This window comes from Phocoena sinus, chromosome 12, assembly GCF_008692025.1.
Source record: "Phocoena sinus isolate mPhoSin1 chromosome 12, mPhoSin1.pri, whole genome shotgun sequence".
NCBI classification, from domain to species: Eukaryota; Metazoa; Chordata; class Mammalia; order Artiodactyla; family Phocoenidae; genus Phocoena; species Phocoena sinus.
Window position 1 is genome coordinate 42,063,907 of NC_045774.1, and position 23,276 is coordinate 42,087,182.

Consider the following 23,276-nt stretch of genomic DNA (forward strand, 5'->3'; position numbering starts at 1 on the left):
TTGAAGTTAATGCAGAAAACAAAATATACTAGCGTGATTATTTTATGACTGATGAAGCCTGTGAGTATAAAATGACTCTGAATTTTAGAAATACTGTACTAAGTAAAGTAAAGATTAATTTTTGTTTATCACTTATTCAGTACATGTTTATTGAGCATCTAATATGTGACAGACAGTGTGAGCATTATAACAGTAAGTCACAGGCCCTCAAGGGGGATCAAATTAAGTAGGAAAAAAATAAGGCAAGGAGGGCTTCCCTGGTGGCGCAGTGGTTGAGAGTCCACCTGCCGATGCAGGGGACACGGGTTCCGGCCCCCGGTCCGGGAGGATCCCACATGCCGCGGAGCGGCTGGGCCCGTGAGCCATGTCTGCTGAGCCTGCGCGTCCGGAGCCTGTGCTCCGCAACGGGAGAGGCCACAACAGTGAGAGGCCCGCGTACCACAAAAAAAATAAAAAATAAAAGAATAGGGCAAGTAATGAATACCTAAAACATGAGGCAGAATCTTCAAGACCACAGGAAGTGTTTAAAATGTGACACCACCAGGGTGGAAGTCTGGAGATGAAAGAGCATTGGTTTTGGAGTTAAGCAGATCTGGGTTTGAATCACAGCTCTGTAGCTCTCCACGTAACCTTGGGGAAGTTATTAACAACTTGGGACTTCTAGTTTCCTTATTTCCAAGTTGGTGATAATAATATCTACCTTTCAGGTTGTTGTGAAGATTAGAGGTAATATGTATACACAAAGCCTAACACAGTGCTTGGTATTACAGATACGGTAGTTATCTTCTTATTTCTGAGGAAGGTAGAGCTCGTATTGGATTGGGAGAATGACCCTTACCTTCCACTAATTCATGAGTTCCTCGTTCAGTAGTATTTAGCGAAGCAGTACTGTGCACACAGTACTTAGACTGTGTGAGTATCTTTGTTCGCTGCAGCCCCATTCAGTTTGTAATGCAGTCATGTTTGTACACAGGTCTGCAGCCACCAGGTTTATATGCTGTCTTCCCCTCTTTCAAGTGATCGAGACCACTCTGTCCCTTCTGACGCCGTCCCCATCCTCCTCTTTGCTACTGGCAGCTGCCTGACTTACTACCCCACACAGTCTTCTCTTCTCCTGCCCACCGCTCTACCTTCATTGCTTGAATTTCCACAAGCTGCCCCTCAGGAAACCTGTTTCCTTCACGTATAAATCTTCCTTAGCCCCCTTCCCTAAGCTTCTCCTTTCATTTTTTCCCAGTTACCTCAGGAATAACTCACCACCTTTTTTCTGTCTTGGCTTGCTCATTTTCCTCCTCACGTCATGGATATCGTTAAGAGTCTATGTCTTACACGTATCCAGGCATCTCCACAGAAGTCTCTCTTTGCGGACACTGACGCTGACACCAGCTTCCGTTGCACACGTCCTGTCTGGCAGGCACTGTGTTGAGCCGCCTTATCCTCCAGCAGTCCTATTGTAAACTAACTGAAGGCCGGGACCAGCTATACACCCTTCTCAATTCTCAGTACAGTCCTCTGCACACAGGAAATGGCTTGTAAATAGCTCTTGATCAGAGAGAGGAAGAACAATCAATTTTACCTCTCAGAACATAATTTTTGAGAAATTAATTCATATACAGTTGTATTTTGTTTCAGTGCCAGTATTGCAGCAATATTCCTTTTTTATGATAAATGCAAACAGCCTCGCTTCAGTATTGGATTAAATGTGCTTTTTGTGGGATTAGTTAGGGACCATTTATTACATTGTTTTTATGGCAAACTTGAATCTGAGTTCTAAACAGCTGCCTTTACAAAGTCATTTTGGTACATAAATGTTAAGATGTGGACACTCTTCAAAATTTTTCCCTATCAATAATTTTTTTAAAAAGAGGATTTAGTTTTCAGTGAAAGTGCCTCATTTGTCTTTCTCTTCTGTGTCTTCTTGTGTCATTTACCAAAAATAAAAATTCTCAAACTTTTTCAGTCTTCAGGCATGAGGTAATTGCTAGAGCCAACTGGAAATAGATCAGGGATTAACAGACATAGCACATGTTTGCCGATGTCCCAGGGTTTTGACTGCTGAGAGGCAGACATGCCGCTGTAACTGAAAACAGTCATCACTAGAGAGCATACAACTTTACAGAGAAAGAATGCTATACTTGTTATTGTCAGTGAATGTGCCATATTATTTTGAGGGCTTGCCCATCATAAACAAGTTTAAAAACAACATCTAAGTTATGTCACCTCCGTATCTATCCTGTCACTGCTCTGTTGAAGACTTGAGTGCCTCTTCCTGGGCCACTGCCCTTGTCTCTCCCACGTGTCCCGTCCATGGTCCTTCCCCATCTGACCAACCCTCCTCCGCAGCCTTCCCTTCACTGTTGCTCCTCAAAAACACTACGCTGATCAACCTTTCTTTTTCCTGATTTCTTCTTCTTTTATCCCTCCCTCCCTCCCTCCCTCCCTTTCCCTTCATCCTGTTTCTTTCACTTTTAGAAAATCGAAACAAAGTAAGTAAATGCACAGAACAAGTCCAGATGTCATGAAAGGCCCAGTTCAAAAACTACTTCGTAATGTTTCTCTGACTGTCTCTTCCATCCACATAGATGAATACACATCATCTTTATTTCCCCTGGGAAATTTATGTTTCTAGAACTTACCATATTCTGCCTTGTCTTACCATTATAGCTAGTGGACTGCAAGCTCCCTAAGAGCAGTATGCATGTGTGGTTCAACTTTGTACACCTCTTAACACCCCTTAGCAGAGGGCTCTGCTCGTACTCAGGGCATAAGAAGTGTTTGTTAAATACTGACTTCTCTTCAAGACAGGCTAGTGTAAATGTCCTTCATTTGAACTTGGTGTTTGTCTCATTCACGTTCTCTTTCACATGAGTGCAAGAGCAGTCCCTTCCTATTAACAGGTTTAATCTTGCTTTTCATTTGAATCCCAACAGGCAGTGAATTGTACCTTCTCTTTTGGTAGTCTCGTGTGCAAGCTGAACACAAGGACCACCATCCTCGCAGCAACCAACCCCAAAGGCCAGTACGACCCCCATGAGTCTGTGTCAGTGAACATTGCCCTTGGCAGCCCACTCTTAAGTCGATTTGACCTGATCCTGGTTTTGCTTGATACCAAGAATGAAGACTGGGATCGTATAATTTCTGCCTTTATCTTAGAAAACAAAGGTACGTGGAGACGAGCAAATCATTCAAACTGACAAAAAGGAGACGTAACAAATGAAATTTTCCTTGAAGAAAATTAAATAAATACCCAAGGTACTGTAACTAATGGGCAGTAGAGAGAGGCTTAGATAGAAAGCAGTGAGATGAGTCAGTTAGTGAGCCCAAAATAACAAACGGAAGGAAAAGGGTCTTTCTCTGCTTGCCATCGATGAGATTAAAGTTGGTAAACGTGTCCTTTGTGGTGAAAGGGGGCAACCTTATGATATATAATTGCCACGTGGTTCACCTCTTGCACACACAAAAAATGGACTGAGTTTATGAAACAGAATTCTAAATGTGGGACTTCTGTCAAAAACTTAGATTTACCAAGTACTATTTATCTCTGTATATGGCAGAACAGAATTATTCTGAATAATTTAAACCTCTGTAGGAAGCTTACCTTGTTAAGCTTAGCGCCTAAGACTGTTTATTATAGAACTATATGCAGAGACACATCTAGATTTCAATGGCCACAAAACCTGAAGGTTATCTTTTTAAAAATGAGTACAAGAACTTCAGCAAAACCCTTACTATGAGATGTTTGCCTGTTGTTAGAAATTACTGACCCAATACCTGATATATACAGGTTATCCAAGCAAATCAGAGAAGCTCTGGAGCATGGAGAAGATGAAAACCTATTTCTGCCTCATTAGGAATCTGCAGCCCACACTGTCTGATGAGGGTAATCAAGTTCTCCTCCGGTACTACCAGATGCAGAGGCAGAGCGATTCCCGGAACGCTGCCCGGACAACCATCCGCCTGCTGGAAAGCTTGATACGATTGGCAGAAGGTTGATTTCCTTCAGCAGATAATACTTTTATTGGGTGTCCAGTGTGAGCAAGGCATGGGGCTTGGCACCATGAATTCAGAGATGAGTGAGGATGATCTCTGAGGTGCTTGCTCACAGTTGCTTAAAAAGTAAAAACTCGGAGCTATGAAACCACTCTTCTGGGGACGGATTATAGTTGTTGAGTGGAACGAAGGGTCGTTCAGAAAGAGGAATCTTTGTGACATCTCAGAACCTCCCATAACTTAAGACATCATTCATTTAGAAGGTCTTATTTACGGATGTTTTGTTTCTCCATGGCTTCTATTAGCGTGTGGGGTGGAATACTCCCTTACTGGGAAATATTTCCTATATAGCACCCTGGGTTATTTCTCACCAGTTGCCGCTCACAGCCCACCACTAACACAATAATGCTGAATTAACAGTACCATGCTCTATCCCATCCCTAAGGTATGAGACTTACATGCGTACTTGCAGCCAATATGCGTCTCCAGACTTCTTTTTTTTCTAATACTGGCTTTTACATTTAGCCCTTATTAAACAATCCTAAATTTTTTTCACATGAGCTGACTGTATCATATGATGATATAAATATGCTTACCAAAAAGTTCTATAAAACAAAAGTGCCTCCCTCACTTTTTCAAGGATTTATAATGAATATTAAGGCAAGAAATACCCAAGATTCAGGCTTGCAAATTTGGCAGTTTTGAAAAGCTCACAGATAAAGAGATGTATCAGAGATGAGAAATGAATATTAATTTTAATTTTGTATGATTTATAATAGATTAGAAAGTAAGGATTAAAAGTCACTGAATATTAAATATATGCCGCATAGCACCTTTCTTTGCTGGAGCCCAGAGTACCTTTTCATGTAAATACACAGAACTGCCATGGGGTGTGCAGAAGGATTAGGCCCATTATTAGAGAAACAACCTTAAAGCTAGTTGAAGTTAGACTTATGTGCTTGCTCTAGTAAAATTTATTTGTTATTAGTAGCTCATTTATAAAATACAGTTTTGGAATGGGGGGATCCAGGAGAGTATTACATTTATCACCTCAAAAATTCATAAAAATAATTCTTCATAATTTCAAATGCACCTTATTAGCTCATGCTCGCCTGATGTTCCGTGACACAGTGACTCTGGAAGATGCTATTACAGTGGTGTCGGTCATGGAGTCCTCCATGCAGGTAAGGATATTTTGTACCTAATGTTTTGTTTTGTTTTGTTTTGTTTTTCCGGTACACGGGCCTCTCACTGTTGTGGCCTCTCCCATTGTGGAGCACAGGCTCCGGACGCACAGGCTCAGCGGCCATGGCTCATGGGCCCAGCCGCTCCGCGTCATGTGGGATCTTCCCGGACTGGGGCACGAACCCGTGTCCCCTGCATCGGCAGGCGGACTCTCAACCACTGTGCCACCAGGGAAGCCCTGTACCTAATGTTTGAACCTAGTTACAAGCATTGTTTAAAAGAGACAATTTATAGCCTATCAGGAGTTATAAAAATGATCATATTCTAGACCTAGTAATTCCTGGAAATATACCCAAAGGAAACTATTTAAAAGAAGGGGTAAAACTTGTCATAGAAACAGTCTCTGCCTCAGTAGCACTGCTTTACCCACTGGTATAAAGCAGTGGGTCTCAATCCTTTTTCTCCTCAACACGCCTGGGAGATGATTATGGTCCCACTAGAGACAGTGTGGCTTCCCAGAGCAATGCATGCCACCAGGAATTGAGGGAGAGGACCACTGAAATTTGAAAAAGGCTCCCAGGTGATTCTGATACCATGATGGGGGTGGAGAGGGCTGGTCTCAGCCATCTGGGATCAGTGGCCCCTAGTGTGTACTTCCTGTCTGCAGGCTAGCCTGGTGACTCTCCCTGGTATTTCCCATTTTCTCACCCTTTCAGGGAGGTGCTCTGCTGGGAGGTGTGAATGCACTCCACACATCCTTTCCTGATAACCCTCTGGAGCAGTACCAGAAGCAGTGTGAACTTATTCTGGAAAAGCTGGAGCTGCACAGCCTCTTAAGGGAAGAGCTAAGAAGACTTGAAAGGTGAGAAAAGAAAACCAAGAAAAGCATATAATGGAAAATGCTTGTTTGGCATTTAGTGAAATGGAAGAAGTATCAAGTAAGTGGAAAATCTGTCTGTACTCTCAGTAGGGGATTTCAGTTATCTAGTACTGTATAATCTACTACCTCAAAGCTCAGTAGCTTAAAAACAAAACAAAACAAACAAAAAAAAACACCACAACTTTTTAGTGCTCACTTTTCTGGGAGTCAGAAATTCAGGAGCGCTCAGTGAGGATGGCTTATCTCCATTCCACATAGTGCCAGCTGGGGTCACTCATACACCTGCATTTATTTAGCTGGGAGTTCAGTTGGAATTGGAACATCCAAGATATCTTCCATCATGTGTGGTGCCTTCGCAGGGGTGGCTTAAATGGCCGGGGGCTAGCTGGGCTCTCTCTACGGTAAGGTAGTAAGAATTCTGAGGTGGTAGCTTAGGACTCAAGTAGCTTAGCAAAAGTGGAAGCTGCAGGCCTCTTATGGGCTGGGCCGGAGCTGACTCAGCATCACTTCTACCACATTTTGTAGTTCAGAGCAAGTCACAGGGTCAACCCACATGCAAGGTAAAGGGAAATGGACACCACCTCTTCATGGGAGAAGTGGGATAGACATGTAGGAATGAGGGAATTGATGGCTGCCTCTTTGGAGACCACCTTCCACAGCTGCATTTCCTTGGCTTACTGGTTTGGTGAGCCTCATGGAGAACACTGACTGGTCCTTTACTATATGTAATAAACTGGGTCCTGATTATATGAGAAGCACCAGGGTGTGCCACCTACAGTTTACACCCAATATGACACACAGTTTCCATCAAGAAACCTTGGTGAATGGGCTGTATCCTGTTTACTGCCACCACTTTTTCTTCTTCTCCTTCTTTGGCTCAGTATAAGAAGTAGAGCAGTGCTATTCAGAGAGGTGGCTGGGACTGCTGTTGAGGAAGAGGAAGTTGGCCTCTAAGGGAGAGATCTATCCCATCCTGGGCCAGACCCAGGCACAAAATATTTTATAACTTGGCTGTATCGTTTTTCATCACCAGGAGAGGACATGTGCAATGGCCTTTACATAAAGAATCTTAGTGCTTATTAATATTTTAATTCTTTTCTTACTGTTTGTAAAGCTTTCTTCAAAGCATAATAAATATTTGATCATTAGTCATTATATATCTCTGGTAGAAGAAAATCGCAGGTAGAGACCCAGACTGCTTTCAGGCCAGCCTGTGCTGGCACACTGGGAAGGTTACAGAAGTAGAGGTGGAAGTACTGACTCTCACCCAGGAAAGGCCTTCCTGGTCCATTAGCAGCAGCACTGACTTTCCCTTCAGCATCACAATTTCCTTCCCTACATGCCCAAATCCATGACTTTTAAAAATTTACAATTTAACAGTCAGACTAAAAAAAACTCCCCAGTGAGAATGAGGTATTTTATGTTAAAGAAGGAACTGTTTTTCTTTTTTTTTTATACATTTATTTTTTGGCTGCATTGGGTCTTCGTTGCTGCGTGCAGGCTTTTCTCTGGTTGCGGCGAGCGGGGGCTACTCTTCGTTGCGGTGCTCAGGCTTCTCATCACGGTGGCTTCTCTGGTTGCGGAGCGTGGGCTCTAGGTACATGGGCTTCAGTAGTTGTGGCTCTCGGGCTCTAGAGCGCAGGCTCAGTAGTTGTGGTGCATGGGCATAGTTGCTCCACGGCACGTGAGATGTTCCCGGACCAGGGCTCGAACCCGTGTCCCCTGCACTGGCAGGCGGATTCTTAACCACCGTGCCACCAGGGAAGTCCCGACATTTATTTTAAGTATTCTGTTTTAGTATCAGGACTCAGCACAGTGCCTCACATGGAATACTGAATAAATGACTGATTTTATGGCCTTATTCACACTGGGATTTTGCCACCAGGGAAGACCATGAAGGAACTGTTTTTCATCCTACAGGGGAACAACTCAGGAATGACAACAGCAATGTTTCAAAACTCCCCTTTCTAGTGGCTTGTTAAAATGTGGACATGTGGGAAGGAATGTGTCCCACACATTACCTAAAGAATTTTTGCCTGAACTTTCACGTTTGCATGCTCCCTAAATACATGAGCTTCTAAAAAGCCTGACTTTGAGTCTGTGCCTGTGAAGCAAGAGTGAGGAATGGCAAGTGTGTCCATCGGGCCTCTTCCTCGTTCGTGTGAGTGGGTTAATGACTGACCTGAATCTGGTTACCGGTGTTGATCTCAAAGCTGGGGGCTGGTGAATGGAGGGCATGTGGGAGCAGAGCAGCTGCACAGCGAGAATTTGGGGAGCACACTGAGATTATTGACTGTTTAAGTAAAACCTTGAGAATTCTTTTCCTGGCATTTCTCTCCTATTTGCTCACTCTCTTCATCCAGCAGTGTTCTTGTTCTGTTTATAAAACCTCAGCACAGCCTTTTGGGGAAGTGTGGGGACTGGTTTTGTCCCACTAATACCCAGGTGCCAGCCTGCAGTAAACTTGCACTTTGTCTAAAATCAGACTCTTTTTTTTTTTTTTTTTGGTCTCCTGGCTTTTTCACGATAAAAGCTCTTCCTCTGGTTCTTTTATAGTTTGATGTAGCTGATCCTTTTCAGGCCTGTCCTGGGTTTGGCTTTGCTTTTGGAAAGGCTGCTCATCTTGAGTGGCCAGAAACCGGTCATTTTGACTACGCTAAACTGACATGCTGGATTCAGGAAAGAAGGAATGTGAGGCTCAGAACCAGTGTTGTGTGATAGAAAAATAGCAATTGGACTTACCAAATTCAAAATGACCCTCCTGGAGGGAAAGAAAAAAAGAGTAGGTGATGGTCTAAAAAATAGACCTTAAAGTGGCCTTTAAAATGTTTTTTTTCTTCTGGTATTTCTCTGTAATGCAAGGGCATGTTCTGGAGCTGATCCTCAAAGCAGCAAAGCCAGGTGCCCCACAAAGGAACTGAATTACCTCCAAGACACACTCTAAAGCTAAGCTTAGCAAGAGGGAAAACCCCCAGTAGCGCATGGGTTCATCCCCTTGGGAAAGAGTTTTCTATTTCTTAAGGAGAGCACATGTTAATAATAAAGCTGTTTGTATTTCTATCACTTTTCTTTGGGAAAATGCTTTACTAGTGACAGCCAGCCTCAAATGGTGGCTGTTCTACCCATCTCAAAACGACCGAGCGATCCCGCTCCTGGGCATACACCCTGAGAAAACCATAATTCAAAGAGTCATGTACCACAATGTTCATTGAAGCTCTATCTACAATAGCCAGGAAATGGAAGCAACCTAAGTGTCCATCGACAGATGAATGGATAAAGAAGGTGTGGCACATATATACAATGGAATATTACTCAGCCATAAAGAGAAACGAAATTGAGTTATCTGTAGTGAGGTGGATGGACCTAGAGTCTGTCATACAGAGTGAATTAAGTCAGAAAGAGAAAAACAAATACAGTATGCTAACACATATATATGGAATCTTAAAAAATAAATGGTTATGAAGAACCTAGGGCCAGGACAGGAATAAAGACACAGACGTAGAGAATGGGCTTGAGGACACAGGGAAGGGGAAGGGTAAGCTGGGAAGAAGTGAGAGAGTGGTATTGACATATATACACTACCAAATGTAAAATAGATAGCTAGTGGGAAGCAGCTGCATAGCACAGGGAGATCAGCTCGGTGCTTTGTGACCACCTAGAGGGGTGGGATAGGGAGGGTGGGAGGGAGACGCAAGAGGGAGGAGACATGGGGGTATATGTATATGTATAGCTGATTCACTTTGTTATAAGGCAGAAACTAACACCATTGTAAAGCAATTATACTCCAATAAAGATGTTTAAAAAACAAAAACAGCGTGTAAAGATGTCTTAGGAGGTATAGTAAAATGCAGAATTTAAACAGTGGAGAAATTAATTTCCCACATCAGAATCAGACTTAGATAGTAGGGCTAAATTATTCTACCCTTAAAATTCCCATAAATTTTTAAAGTTATGGAGCGTTAACAATTACGAGTATCCCTGACCTCAATTTGATACTGCAAGTATACTAGATAGTAGTAATTTTGAAAGCTATTTGGGTTTTTTTTTTTTGTTTTGCCTTTGTCTGGCTGTGACTACAGTGAACCTAGGTTTTCCTGTATTGATGTTCCCAACTCTACCAGTGACTATAGCCCAAAATAATTTTCAGGTATTTTTTTTCCCCAATTGTAAGCAATAATGCACATTCTTCATAGAGTATTTTGAAAGTATCAATAATTAATAAGGAAAAAATCAGACATAATCTTATTTCCCAGAGAGAGCTATCATGAACAGGTTAATGTATTTAAATATATTTAAGTTTAAAATCCATTTAACTTTAACATGTTTTTTTCTATGATTACCCATGACCTTTAGAATAATTTACTTGTCTGCTTTTTGGTGTCGTTTCTGCTTGGATTTAGTGCACGGAAGCAGAGTCATATTGCCCCTTATACTGAGAAGGCATTTCTAGGTTGTTAGGAGGGGCTTTCTAAGGGACATGCTTTTGAGAAGCTACAATCCCTGTTAGAAATTGGTCCTCTGGCATTATTCCAGTTTAAAACGAATATCACAAGATGAGCTCCTCCTTCTGGGCAGGTCAGTAGGTTTCAACTCTGTATCAGTCTAATCGAGAGTGGCTGCCCAGAACACAGGCTGAAACGTGGCTGGGCTAGGCAGGGAAGAGGTCACAGCTGCCTGGAGGAGGTCTACCATGCAGGTGGCTGCCAGAGGGGCAGGGGCCACAGCGCGGAGGAGTCACAGTCTGTTTACTCCTGAGGAAGGTGATTTTTCAGATGCACGAAAATTCAGTACCTCAGTTAAGTCAAGAGATGTGAGGAGCTCGTAAACTATAGTCTTTCACTTTGGTTCAGATCTGCGGACTGGCTACCAAACAACTCAAGCCACTTCTCTTGGTCCATAATCAGCGACTCTGCACATAGCCACCAGTCTGTCTTGTAGGAGAACATTTAACACGAGAGAGAAGACTGAGCATTTTAAAATGAATGAAATGGACTTTCAGAGAGATCTGAAAATATGTACACAAACCTGCTACTTCATTTTCTTTATTTTACTACCATTTTAGGTCAAATTAGAATGATTATCAGAACACTTGAATTCTGTCCTGATGAAAGTATAATTTCCTCCTGCTGCTCTAAGGGACTATATGTGGTATTAACCCGGAATTACATTGGACTTAAACCCTCAGATGGCATCTCAGAGAATAAAGAAATGAAAAGATTAAAGCAGTACACGTTTTCCTTATCTTCTGCAGGTTACAGAATCAGAGTGTGTGTCAACACCAGCCACGGGCAATGGAAGCAGAGATGACTTCAGGGTCCCTGAGAGATGATCCAGGGGAAGAATCAAAGCTCAGACCATCAGCTCAGCAGGAAGTGAACTGTAGCACACATCTGTCCTCTACTGGAGGCAGGCCTGGGGGAAGCCCACTTCTCAATCCCCCATCCCATCTGGGGCCCGATAGACCCACAAGTAGAAGGCATTCAGCTGGGCACAAAAATAGCCAAGATGACAGTTTGGACGGGTTTGACTCCATAGCAACTCATCCGATGGAACCTAAAAACACCGTTCCTGTGTCTCCTAGTCCCAAAACAAGTGGGGGGGAAATGGCTTTGAAAATCTCCAACAACAAATCGCAGGGTAAGGAGAAAAGGGAGCCAGGCCAAAGGAGCAAATTGGAAACTGGACCGCTTCCAACACCAGAAGAGACAGAAGCTCCATTGAGGCCAGACAGCCTTGAGGGTGAAAAGGCAAAAAAGGCAGCAATGGTTTCTGAAGCAGGAGTATCTGCTGACGAGCCAGACTCAGTACTGACTCATCACGTCCCCAGGAAACTGCATAAGCTGCGCAAGGAGAGGGCCCAGGAGTGGTGCAGGAATCCCGCCAGGCCGCCCTCGCAGCCCACAAGCTCTCCTCATCCTCGGCCCACTCCTGTACAGAGCCCAGAGAGAGTGCTTGGAACTCCCAAAAGAAAGAGACAGAAATCCCTTGCTCGGGTGCAAGAGCCCCACCTTGAAAGTGTTGAGAGTCCGGGTCCCCCTGTGGCCAAACTAGCAAAATTTACTTTCAAAAAGAAGTCAAAACTGATCCACTCTCCTGAAGATTGCAGCCCTGTGTCTCCTGGCACAAGTGAAACAGCAGTTCAGAGTCCTGAAATTCCCCAACGTAGAGCAAGAGGAAAAGCAGCTCTGCCTGGGAAGGGTCCAGACAAGCTGGCCTCTACCTCAGAAGTCAGAAGCCCAGCTCAGCTGCAAGATAAGACAAAGGAGGTGTCACGGCAGCCACCGGACAGAGACAGACCGAGAGAGAAGAGGGAACGTGCCCTTGCAAAGGGAGCTGTCCAGCCTGAATTAGAGCTTGGGAGCTACACTGGGCGTTTCCATCTTGCTTCTGAAAGAGACAGAAAGGAAGAGGTTTCGTGCCATAGTAAAAGTGGCAAGGTTCATGCTTGCACATTAACGAGACTGGCAAACTTTTCCTTTACTTCCCCCTCTGAATCCAAATCAGAATCCCCTCCTCCTCCTGAAAGTAAGAACCCGGGTGAGGGAGGCCCCAGCCCTCTTCTTGTGACCGCAGCTACAGTGCTTGGCAGGAAAAGGAAAACTTTTCAGCTGGGGGGATCCACCGAGAGACTGAGTCTTTCCAAAACATCTCTCTTCACTTTACCGGAACTAGAAGATGAACCATTAGACTTTGATTGGGATGAAGAAATAAGAAAAAAGCCATAATCATGAAAAGCTTTCTGGTCAAGTTTCACCCTCATCCACTCAAGCCCGCACCTTCAGGATATCAACATGGTGTTTATGGATATATAGAAGTATTGACCATATTGGGCGCCATTCTGAACACCAGCCCCCCCATCAGATCTTATAAATTCAGGTTTATCTTCATGATTTGAAAAGCTGTACAATCAATGAAGGTCAGTGTGATACCAGTGCTTGAATCTAATTGAATCTAATTAATTAACAATTGTGCTTGATTTTGCAGAGTACTTATATTCCCAAAGATGTTTGTTTGTTTTGTTTGGGTTTGGTTTTTTTTTTTAGGGGGTAGGTTTTCCTGCGATCCCTCCATTCACTCAGGAGCAAATGCCAGGAAGGTAACACTCACAACGCTGACAAGTCAGATGAACTCTTTTTCTGTTTGTTTGTTTTTTTCCTTTGTTGTTTTTTTTTTTCACCCAAGATGTGCTGAGTGTGGTAAATATTTATTATGACTTGCCAAAATCATGTGATTTTTAAATAATTTTTTTGTACTTATTCTCATGTGTCAGATTAAATATGACTGAAGCTTTTGTTTCTTTGAGAGGTCTTCTCACAGTTCCATGATAGTCATAGAGATCTGGCCACTGGTCAAATAGTAGCTTTCTTGGGGTATTGACCTTTTGAGTCTTCCTTTCTTTCTTGAGCCAACGGTTTGTGCTTCAGATTCTTTTTTATGTCTTGGGGACTTACCTTCAATACAATTTAAATCCTACAGTTGGAAGAAGAGAGTGTGCAGTAGTCTCAGTCATATATCATGGCATCCATCCAAGTGGTTAACATGGAAACATGATTCCTACTAAGTTATGATTCATTTGTCTTTAAAACCAAGCAATAACTGTGTTTGGTAGGAAAAGACCACTCAAGCTTTGTCTTTCTTAAATGCTTTTAGAGTAACTTTTTCTTTTAGATTCTAGCAAGGGTTGTTAGGATTTCATAATTACAGATGTTCTCTTCTGAAGTTCGAATTTGGAAAATGATAATAGAATCTTTCATTGTCTGAGGGACTTTAGACATGAAGAATACTGGAAACTATATGTACTTTGTCTAATCACTTCATTAAATTCATACAGAAAAAAAATTAGGAATCTCAATTTTTCTTGAGCGTTTAAACATTAATTCCAAAATTGACTAATTAAATTTTCTGAAAAATTTTAAACTATGAGTACAAATTTAGTACGGATGAGTCTTGAAATCCTCAAACACCTTAAGCGGCTGATGAACAACATACATAAGCAGTGATTATAAGTTATTACTGCACATTCCCATAAACCTGTCCTAAAACATCAAGGCTATGGTTTAGGTAGTTTCTTCATTATTTCTGTACTTTACTAACTTCCCAGTGTAGTATGACTCTTAATGTGATATAGTCCTAATTTTTAAGTATTAGTACTTCCCTGAGTTTTAGCATTCCTACGAGAACTAAAGGAAAAGCAAAGCATCTGGGTTGTTGACTGGTGATTCTTGGCCTGGATATGGTCTGATTGTGAAGACTAGGGTATTTCAAACTTGAGCCACAGTGTCGAGCTGACTTTTTTTATGGTAAACTTTTAAGTTCCTTTCTTATAAATTATTGTCTTTGAAACTTGGTTTCTTTCGCAGTAGTGAGGTATGAAGCTGGGCATGGCTGATAATTCCTAACCTATTGATTTGCCATTAGGGTATTTTGATCTGTTCTGTTTTTTATCACTTAATATGGTTGTATTCTAGAGCTTTCATTTCAATCTTGATTGTAGAGCACTTAGTTTCATGTAGTTAACTTGTCTCTTCAGGACACTGAGTAATTCACATTTTAAAATACAGTGTTGAATTGTCCGTCTTCCTTAGTTACTGTATATGACCGTCTGTGCCATCTTCCACCTGGTATTATCTCACCATATGTCCTATTATTTGTGCTAATAAATCCACCCTACTTTTTTTAGTACCTTCTTCTGCCAGGATCATTTGGTCAAGTTACAAGTTCCATGTGTTTATTCTTCAGTGCTTACCCAGAGAGCAATAACTATATATGTAAATATTATAAGCAGACATAATTATTAGAAGAAATAAACTACTCAATATGACTGCTCCCCTACTTATTAAAAAAATAAACTTCTGTCACAGCTTAGTTTCGTGTTATGACCACCTCTGTACTTGTTTTTGATGTGCAAATTCTTACAACTCAGTCAATGGGAAGTCCCTTTATGTTCACACCAATGTCCTTTTAAGACTCTGACTTTCCCAAAAGCACCCAAGCTATCTGAAAACAACAGCATGTTCCAGACTCATTTTATTTTTTTTCCCAACTCAAGTCATAGAATCCACTACCCCTAAGGCACTTTATTCCTTTAGTGACAAACAGTATTAAAGGCCGAACATAGGGCTTTGGGGATGCATGGGGAAGTCAGTACTACCACTACTGTGGGGTCCCTTAGTTTCAGAGCCGAAAATGTTTAATGTCCTGAGGTCACGTTTTATCCTGCTGTGTCCTACTTTTTTTTATACTGTGTGATTTCACAGCCACTAAGACTTTCTCTTATATGGTATTTAATGTGTGTACCAAAGAAAAACACATGTCTCAGGGGAAATATGTACAGTCTCAAAAATCATAATTGTAGTCAATAAAGGAAAGTATAAAAATAACCTTTAATTCTGAATCAACATGTCAGGATATAGTTTTTTCAGGCCAGTGGACTCCTTGAAAACATTTTAATAATGTAAAATTATATAAACACAATAAAAGCTGTACCTAATTTTCTTTGTGAGAGGATCTTAATTCTATCATAACTACATAAAAGAGTTGAGTTTTCTGACATTCTTAAAGATATACTTTTCAGTGTATATGTGGTATTCTAAAATTTATAATAGGGATTTTATTATTTTAATTTTTAGTGTTTCTTAGAAATACAGACAAAGCAAGCATATTATTCTGATATCTTTAACTCTTTGGCTTAACTCAGCCAAACTGTAAACTTTTTTTTGAAGGTATACCAAAACTATAGAGATCTATTCTTGATTGACAGGCTTTAATTCTTGCAAACCTACGTATTCTTTATGTGTGTATTGTATTTGATTTCTATGCCTTCCCCTAGTGCTAAATCTGCCTAGCTGGTGGAATTATTGGAAGAACAGTTCTAGAGAAAATCTTAGGTCAGCCACAAGGAAGATCCCTAGAGCTCACTTTCAGCCAATCCACAACACTTGGGTGTTCAGAACCTACCTACCCTGATGAATGTCTAAGTCTAGGGACTACCTGGGACCAGGTTAACCTTTCAGATGCAGCTTATCAGACACCCTAGTTCCAAACCTGACAAACTCAAAATGTGGAAGGCGAGGCCAGTGTGTATTCCTCAGTGTTCAGAATAACATTTTCCATGTCTGCTTTCCATATTGTTAACATTCAGGAAAGGTAAAAGAAGGCTCCTGGCTCACATTAGTACTGTCTCCAGTAGAGGTTTTGCTGTCTATGACCCACCTTGCAAGTGGCGAAGCAGCCCTCCACCCCAGGTATACGGGGGAGCATCACCCACACTCATTCCCTTCACTGCCACTCAGAGGACACACACAGGAAGCTGTGGTAACTCTTCCGTTGTTCTTACATCAGTTCCACCGTCTTCCCTCTTAAAGGCTTAAAAATGCATCTGAAGGTAATATTTGTAAACATGAACTTGACAGAAATGTTAACTTAAGCTCAAGTAAACTGTTCATGTGTCTACGTAAATACTCTGATGCAAGATATAGAACAACAAGGGAAATAGGATATGCATGCTGGGCCTGATCTCACTAAGGAGTCGGGTGTAAGTTATTTATCTTGTGAGTGTAAATGGTTTTTAGGCCGCTCTTCTTTATGTTTCGTTGGAACCTTAAGCCCTGGCTGAATCAAACCACCAGAAAGCAAGTATCTGCATCGGGCACACTTCTATGTGGGGACAAAGTTGGTTTAATTTAGGGCTTCCGTAATAAACCAGTGTTGAAAGACTGCTTAATATTTCAGATCTAACTTTTTCAGTGCCTACTGATACATCAAGGAGACTGGCAGCACAGCAAAATTGGGAATCAGGCGAATTGGGTTCCAGGACTGAATGATCACTGAGCAGCAGTTATCTTACTTGATTTGGTGTGGCTGACTCCTGTCCCCTCCCTGGAATCCTTTGTCACTTGGCCTCCAGGACCTCACATGCCTGTGGTTTTCCTTACTAACCTCTTCTGGTCTCCTCAGCTTTTCTTCTCCTTACCTAGTTTCTCCTTCTCTCCCAGACCTTTCATGTTCTCATTGAGTCTTAGGACTCCCCACACCTATTGGTCAGCTGATGATTCCTTTCCTGAACTCCAGACTCCTCTATCCAACTCCTAGTCAATATACCTCCACCTCAACATATTTCAAATAATACTCCTGATCTTGTCTCCATCAAATGTGTTCATTTCCCAGATTTATCCGTCTTGGGAAATTAGAGACTCCATCCTTCCAATTGCTTAGGCCAAAAACTTGAGTCATCCTTGACCATTTACTTTCTCTTGTACCTCACACCCCATCTGTTAGCAAATCCTGTGGAATCTCTGTTTAAAATATATCTAGGGACTTCCCTGGTGGCGCAGTGGTTAACAGGGGACACGGGTTCGAGCTCTGGTCCGGGAACATCTCACATGCCGTGGAGCACCTAAGCCCGTGCGTCACAACTACTGAGCCTGCGCTCTAGAGCCCGCAAGCCACAACTCCTGAGCCTGTGTGCAACAACTGCTGAAGCCCTCACACCTAGAGCCGGTGCTCCACAACAAGAGAAGCCACCACAATGAGAAGCCCGCACACCGCAAGGAACAGCATCCCCCGCTCACTGCAACTAGAAAGCCCACGTGCGGCAACGAAGACCCAACGCAGCCAAAAATAAATAAATAAATAATAATTAAAAAAAAATGGTCCACATCAAAAAAAAATCTTTAAAAAGAAAAAAAAATATATATATCCAGAATCTGTACACTTCTCACCACATTTGCTGCTATGACACTAGTCCAAGCCACTATACTCTCTCACTGTGCTTCCCTACATGCTATTCTCAGCACAGTAATCAGAGTGAACCTGTCAGGTAATACTACTTCTTACCTCAAACCCTCCAGCAGCTCTCGTCTCATCCTGGGTAAAAGCCAAAGTCCATATAATATTGATCTCTAAGGCCCTGCACATCTGGCCACGTGCTACCTTTATGACATCAAACACTAACCATGCTGGTTCCTATAATTCTCCAGACATGAAGCAGCCCCAGGGCTTTTTCACTTGCTCTTCTGTCTGTGGAGTGCTTTTTCTCTGGAGGTAATCACTCCTCACTTCCTTCAGGATTTTGCTCAAATGTCACTTCAGTGAAGACTACCTACCTTCAAAATTGCAAAACGTTCTTCCCCTTACTTAATTTTTCTGTAGCATTCTTATCATCTGACACTATAACATTTACTCATTTAGTTTACTGTCTGTCACAGGTGCTAACCAAGGGTGAGGGAAATCTAGAATGGATGGTAGAGGAGAGAGACCCTGAGTATCATTTGCTGCCTCCAGATCAGCTGCTGTGGGCAGGGGGTGGGGGGCTGAGGGGTAGGCGCGCGGCTGTGGCTTATACCACATCGGGCACAACAGCTGCCGTTGGCGCTACAGGTTAATGGAGCTTGGGGTACTCTGCTGACATTTTCCCCGATCTAATTCTTGTAGAGGCCAGACTGATGAATTAAATGGAAATTGATGGGGATCACCACTCTGCTTCCTTTAGGTCTTTAAGGGTGGCGCTACTTTCTGCTATTTGCCTCGGGGATGTGTGTAATTTGCAGTCTTGCTCAGAGGGCGAGTAGAGGGGGAGCTTCAGAGGCTCCCACTTGTCCTTTCCCACTTTTATTCACAGGCTAAGGAACCAGTGTGGATATGTGAGTGTTCTGGCAACTTCCAAGTATTATCTATTTCAGCCTACTCTGAAGTAGACCTGGGTCCATCTATTACCTGGCCCACACACACAATTTTTCTACCGGGGGGACGTGTTTGTATCATACTGGGTATCATTTTTCAACTCAGACCTTGTGTCCGATGGTTCTCAAAGTATTAAGTATTGGGCTATTTCCTTTCCCCAGGGTATAGTTACCCAGGTAAATACCTGCCAGTCCCTTTGTAGAAGGACTGGGGTAATCTCTGTCATATAGTCTTGCCAAGGTGTTGCAGGGTACTTCTACCTAAGGACCTGACCTTTGCTTAAGTCAACGGGCCCTGAGTCCAGAACTTAATCCAGGTCCAGAAGCTGGTCAGAGAATTCTGACTTTATTGGCACAGCTGCCCTCAGCCTGTTCCAGATCCTTTCTCTTGACCAGTGCATCTGGAGGCCATGTTAAACTACAGATTGCTGGTCCCCACCCCCCCAGAGTTTCTAACTGAGTAGGTCTGGGCTGGGGCCTGAGAATTGGTTTCTGACAATTTTCCAGGCAATGCTGATGCTACTGGTCAGAGACTACACTTTGAAAACACTGTGTATAGTTTGATCTCGGGACTCATCTCCGGGCTCCAGCCATTTCCACAGCTCTGTGTGAGTGTCTCCCTGCTGTTCTGACCCGGCTCCTCAGTGAGGCGTTTACTCCCACCTTGCTTCTGACAGTTAAGCATTGTCATCTGGCCTCTAGGGTTCTGGGATCTTCTCTCTCCACGTGGATCAATCATCGGATGTAGGCTGCCCCTGGGGAGAGGGCCTGTCCTTGGGCTAGGGCTCTGGGCTGAGCGTAATCTCCGGGGGCGGAGACTCAGCTGTGAGCTGTCATTGCGGTAAGCGGGCCTCTCACTGTTGTGGCATCTCCCGTTGCGGAGCACAGGCTCCGGACGCGCAGGCTCAGCGGCCATGGCTCACGGGCCCAGCCGCTCCGCGGCATGTGGGATCTTCCCGGACCGGGGCACGAACCCGTGTCCCCTGCATTGGCAGGCAGACTGTCAACCACTGCGTCACCAGGGAAGCCCTGATGCAATACTTTTAAAAGTCAAAGCACAAAAAAAAAAAAAAAAAAATCCACGAGGAGCAAAATATCAAATTTTTAAATAATGGCGGGATCAACGTTACTGATCTCTCTTTTTGCCTCAGCATGGCACCGTCTGTGTACCCTCACTAGAGTGTAAGCTCCTTGAGGGCAGGGGTTTCTGTTTGTTTTACTCACTGATGGACCAATTCTTAGAAGAGTTCCTGGCACATAGTTGATGCTCGATAAACATTTGTTGAATGAGACATTTAAGACATTTGAGGGAAGAACGACCATTTGTCTACACTTCCCCATTTCTCCCTCTTCTTTTCCCAGTGTTTCTCAGTTAGTGTTGACTAGATACAAGAGGCTGCTTCTCCTTGGAGCCAGGAGACTCGAAGGGAGCTTTGTGCCATGTAGGGAAAGCACCTGACAAAAATAGGATGTATCTTATTATTAAGGTCAGTTTTGAGATGTGTGTGTTTGAAAGCCTTTTCTTCCTTGATTTCATCATTGGATTTAAGGGATAGATGTAGTGCATGTCATTGTGCTAACTAACAACAGCTAATTTGTTGTCAGGCTTGTATAATTATGAGAAACAGTTTTCAGAACTGCTCCTAAAAAGTTGCCCTGCCCCCAAGAATAGAGGGATTTAGGATTCCAGGACCAAAAGCAGAAGAGCAAATCTTGATGCCAAGTGGAGAATGTAAAGGTCAGCAGGCTGCTCTCCTTCCCTGCTTTTTATCTCCTTGAGACTTATGATTATCCGAGCGGAGCACTAAGGTTGGTGTTAGCACGTGGAGGGAACGCCCTCCAGGTGTGGCTGAGATGAGAGCATTTTTGCACGTGATGCTGGAAGAGGATGTGGTCAGGGCTGCCGGGCGCTGACTCTAGTGAGTCCCCTCCTTACTGGAGGGCCTGTTGTCACCACACCCTGCCCTCTTAGCACTCACGACCAATCCTAAGTTCTTTTTTAGTCAGTGAAGGGAACTTGGGAGTCTGGGTCAGATGAGAATCTCAGGGGGTTAAAGGCAACTCCCACTCACTATAGAAAAATGAGATTGTTTGTGTCCTGCTAAGGCTGGAGTACAGAAGAAATCCCAAGCACCAGATCTCCAATGTCATTTCCAAACAAGCCAAAACAAACAAACAGAAACAAGCCTGCCAAATAAAAATTTAGACCTGAGAAGTTTCAGAAGCAGATGAACTGAGTCTCGTTGTTCACCCCTCTCTGGAGGAGCAAGAGCCATATATGCAGATGTTGGGGTGGTGATGGGGTCCTGCCTCATGACATGTATGGACCGCTCTCCTCCCAGGCACAGAGGGATCTGAGAGTGGACGATTGTGACGATATGGGAAGATGAAGGAACTGACTGGTATTGAGCACCTGCTATGTGCTAGGCATCCTATTAGACACTTCATGTATGTGTGTGAGTCCATATGTATGAGATATAGATGGATGATAGATAGATAGATATTTAGTTCTCGCAGCAATTCTGTAAGAAAGTTATCATTAACCCTGTCTACAGATGGAAACATGATCAGAGGGACTGTGTTAATTTTTCAAGGTCACACAGCTAACAAATGGCTTCTGGAGGAGGCACTGTTTGATTCAAAACAAGTGCCTCGTCAGCTATATCATGACAGCTCCCAAAAGAAATGTGACTGTGTCAGGGCAAGGCCAAAGTCATAAGGGCGCTGGCTCATCTCCCATATAGTCATCATGTGCTTTCAGAAGGAAACGTGTGGACAGCCCTCTCCTATGGGCACTAAGCTAGGGCAACAGTGCTGGGCTGAGTGCAGGTCCCTTTCCTCTACAAGCAGACCTGGGCAGCTGCTCCATATCCGAAGCAGGGGACTCCTCCACGCCTCAGCCCTGGTTCAGCACCTAAGAAGATGCAGTAACACCCCAGGGCAGTTGTACTTCACCACGCCAGGAGGGCCATCACCTGTGCTGGGCTCTGGGCACCATCCACGTAGAACACACTGAGAAGGCTGCCGTGGAGGACGGCGAGGTGCAGCCCAGCCAAAGGGCCCTTTTTATTTTCCATCAAATGTGTGCAAATACTTTTTTTCCTGGAGGACTTTTCCTCATTAAAAAACTTTGTCATGGGACCCTAGATAACCCTCCGGAAGGGGTTTTTGTCTGTCCGTTTCCTGTGTTTACTTGCCTTGAACAAACATGGCTCTGACAAGCCAAGTCCCCCGGAAAGGGAATGTAGGCCAGCCCGTTCTGTCTACTGCTCACACCGCTAGGGGGCATGAAGGATATCTGGCAGGGGAACTGAAAAGGCTGGAATGCCTAAACTCACCAGCAGAAGCTGAAGACCTGCCTGCATTCAACTCTCATGATGAAAACACTTCTTCCACAATCAGCCTCCTCGGGCACTTCCAGCAGCAGACACACAGGCCACCTGAGGGGTGGACCAGAGCAGGTGGGAGCACCTCAGCGGGCGCCCCATTCGATCGTTGTGGGACAGGCTCCATCTTCTGAAGACTTTGATAATGTGTACCTGAAGAGCCGGCGGCAGCAGGGCTTTGAAACCCTCTGAGCCATGAGGTCAGAGTCCGTTTCATAGAAGCTGTACTCTGAAAGAATATACATTCAATCACACGATTCCTTTGGGAGATGGGGACAGAGAGTCAGACTCCAATCCACAAGGCCCTCAGATAGATTTTTGTTAATCAGAAGCTTTAAAAAAATGCCCAGAATCTCCCACAAGCAATAGCCTGCATTATTTTTTTGTCATTGAGGTATAATTGACACATTACATAGGGTAAGTTTAAGGTGTACAACAGTTGTTTTGGTACGTTTATATAGTGTGTGATTACTGCTGTGGAGCTAGCCAGTACCTCCATCATATCACATAATTATCATTTCTTTTTTGTGGTGAGAACAATTAAGATCTAATCTCTTAGCAACTTTCAAGAATCTAATGCAGTATTATTAACTGTAATCACCGTGCTGTGCATTAGATTTCCAGAACTTATTCGCCTTATAACTGTAAGTTTGTAGCCTTTGACCAACATCTCCCCATTTCCTCCACTCCCCAGCCCCTGGTAACTACCTTTCTACTCTTTGTTTTTATGAGCTCAGCTATTTTAGATTCCACATATAAGTGATATCATTACAATATTTGTCTTTCTTGGTCTGGCTTATTTCATTTAGCATAATGCCCTCAAGGTTTATCCATGTTGTTGCAAAGGGCAGGATGTCCTTTCTCATGGATGAATAATATTCCATTGTTTATGTGTACATCTTCTTTATTCCTCTATTGACAAACTCTTAAGTGGTTTCCGTATCTTAGCTACTGTGAATAATGCTGCGTCAAACATGGTGGTGCAGATCCTGTTTTCATTTCCTTTGGGTATATACCCAGTAATGGAATTGCTGGATCATATGGTAATTCTATTTTTAATTTTCTGAGGAACCTCCATACTGTTTTCCATAGTGACTGCACCAATTTACATTCCCACCAACAGTGCACAAGGGTTCCCTTTCTCCAAATCCTTAT

General features: G+C 43.2%; 1 protein-coding gene across 9 annotated transcripts in view; it reads left to right on the plus strand.

The window, feature by feature from the left end:
- The window catches only part of MCM9 (minichromosome maintenance 9 homologous recombination repair factor), a 127,070-nt gene that overhangs the window by 65,824 nt on the left and 37,970 nt on the right, over window positions 1–23,276 (plus strand). For 8 of the 9 annotated variants that reach the window (XR_004352471.1, XR_004352475.1, XR_004352473.1 and 5 more), the window contains exons 9-13: window positions 2,960–3,162; window positions 3,785–3,988; window positions 5,092–5,174; window positions 5,892–6,037; window positions 11,307–12,971. Coding sequence is in view for 1 of the 9 variants with exons in the window: in XM_032650796.1 (XP_032506687.1) it covers window positions 2,960–3,162; window positions 3,785–3,988; window positions 5,092–5,174; window positions 5,892–6,037; window positions 11,307–12,780 (2,110 nt within the window). In the remaining 8 variants the exon portion in view is untranslated. Of the gene's footprint in view, window positions 1–2,959; window positions 3,163–3,784; window positions 3,989–5,091; window positions 5,175–5,891; window positions 6,038–11,306; window positions 15,546–23,276 lie in introns of those variants that run through there. The other variant, XM_032650796.1, reaches the window with a different exon arrangement.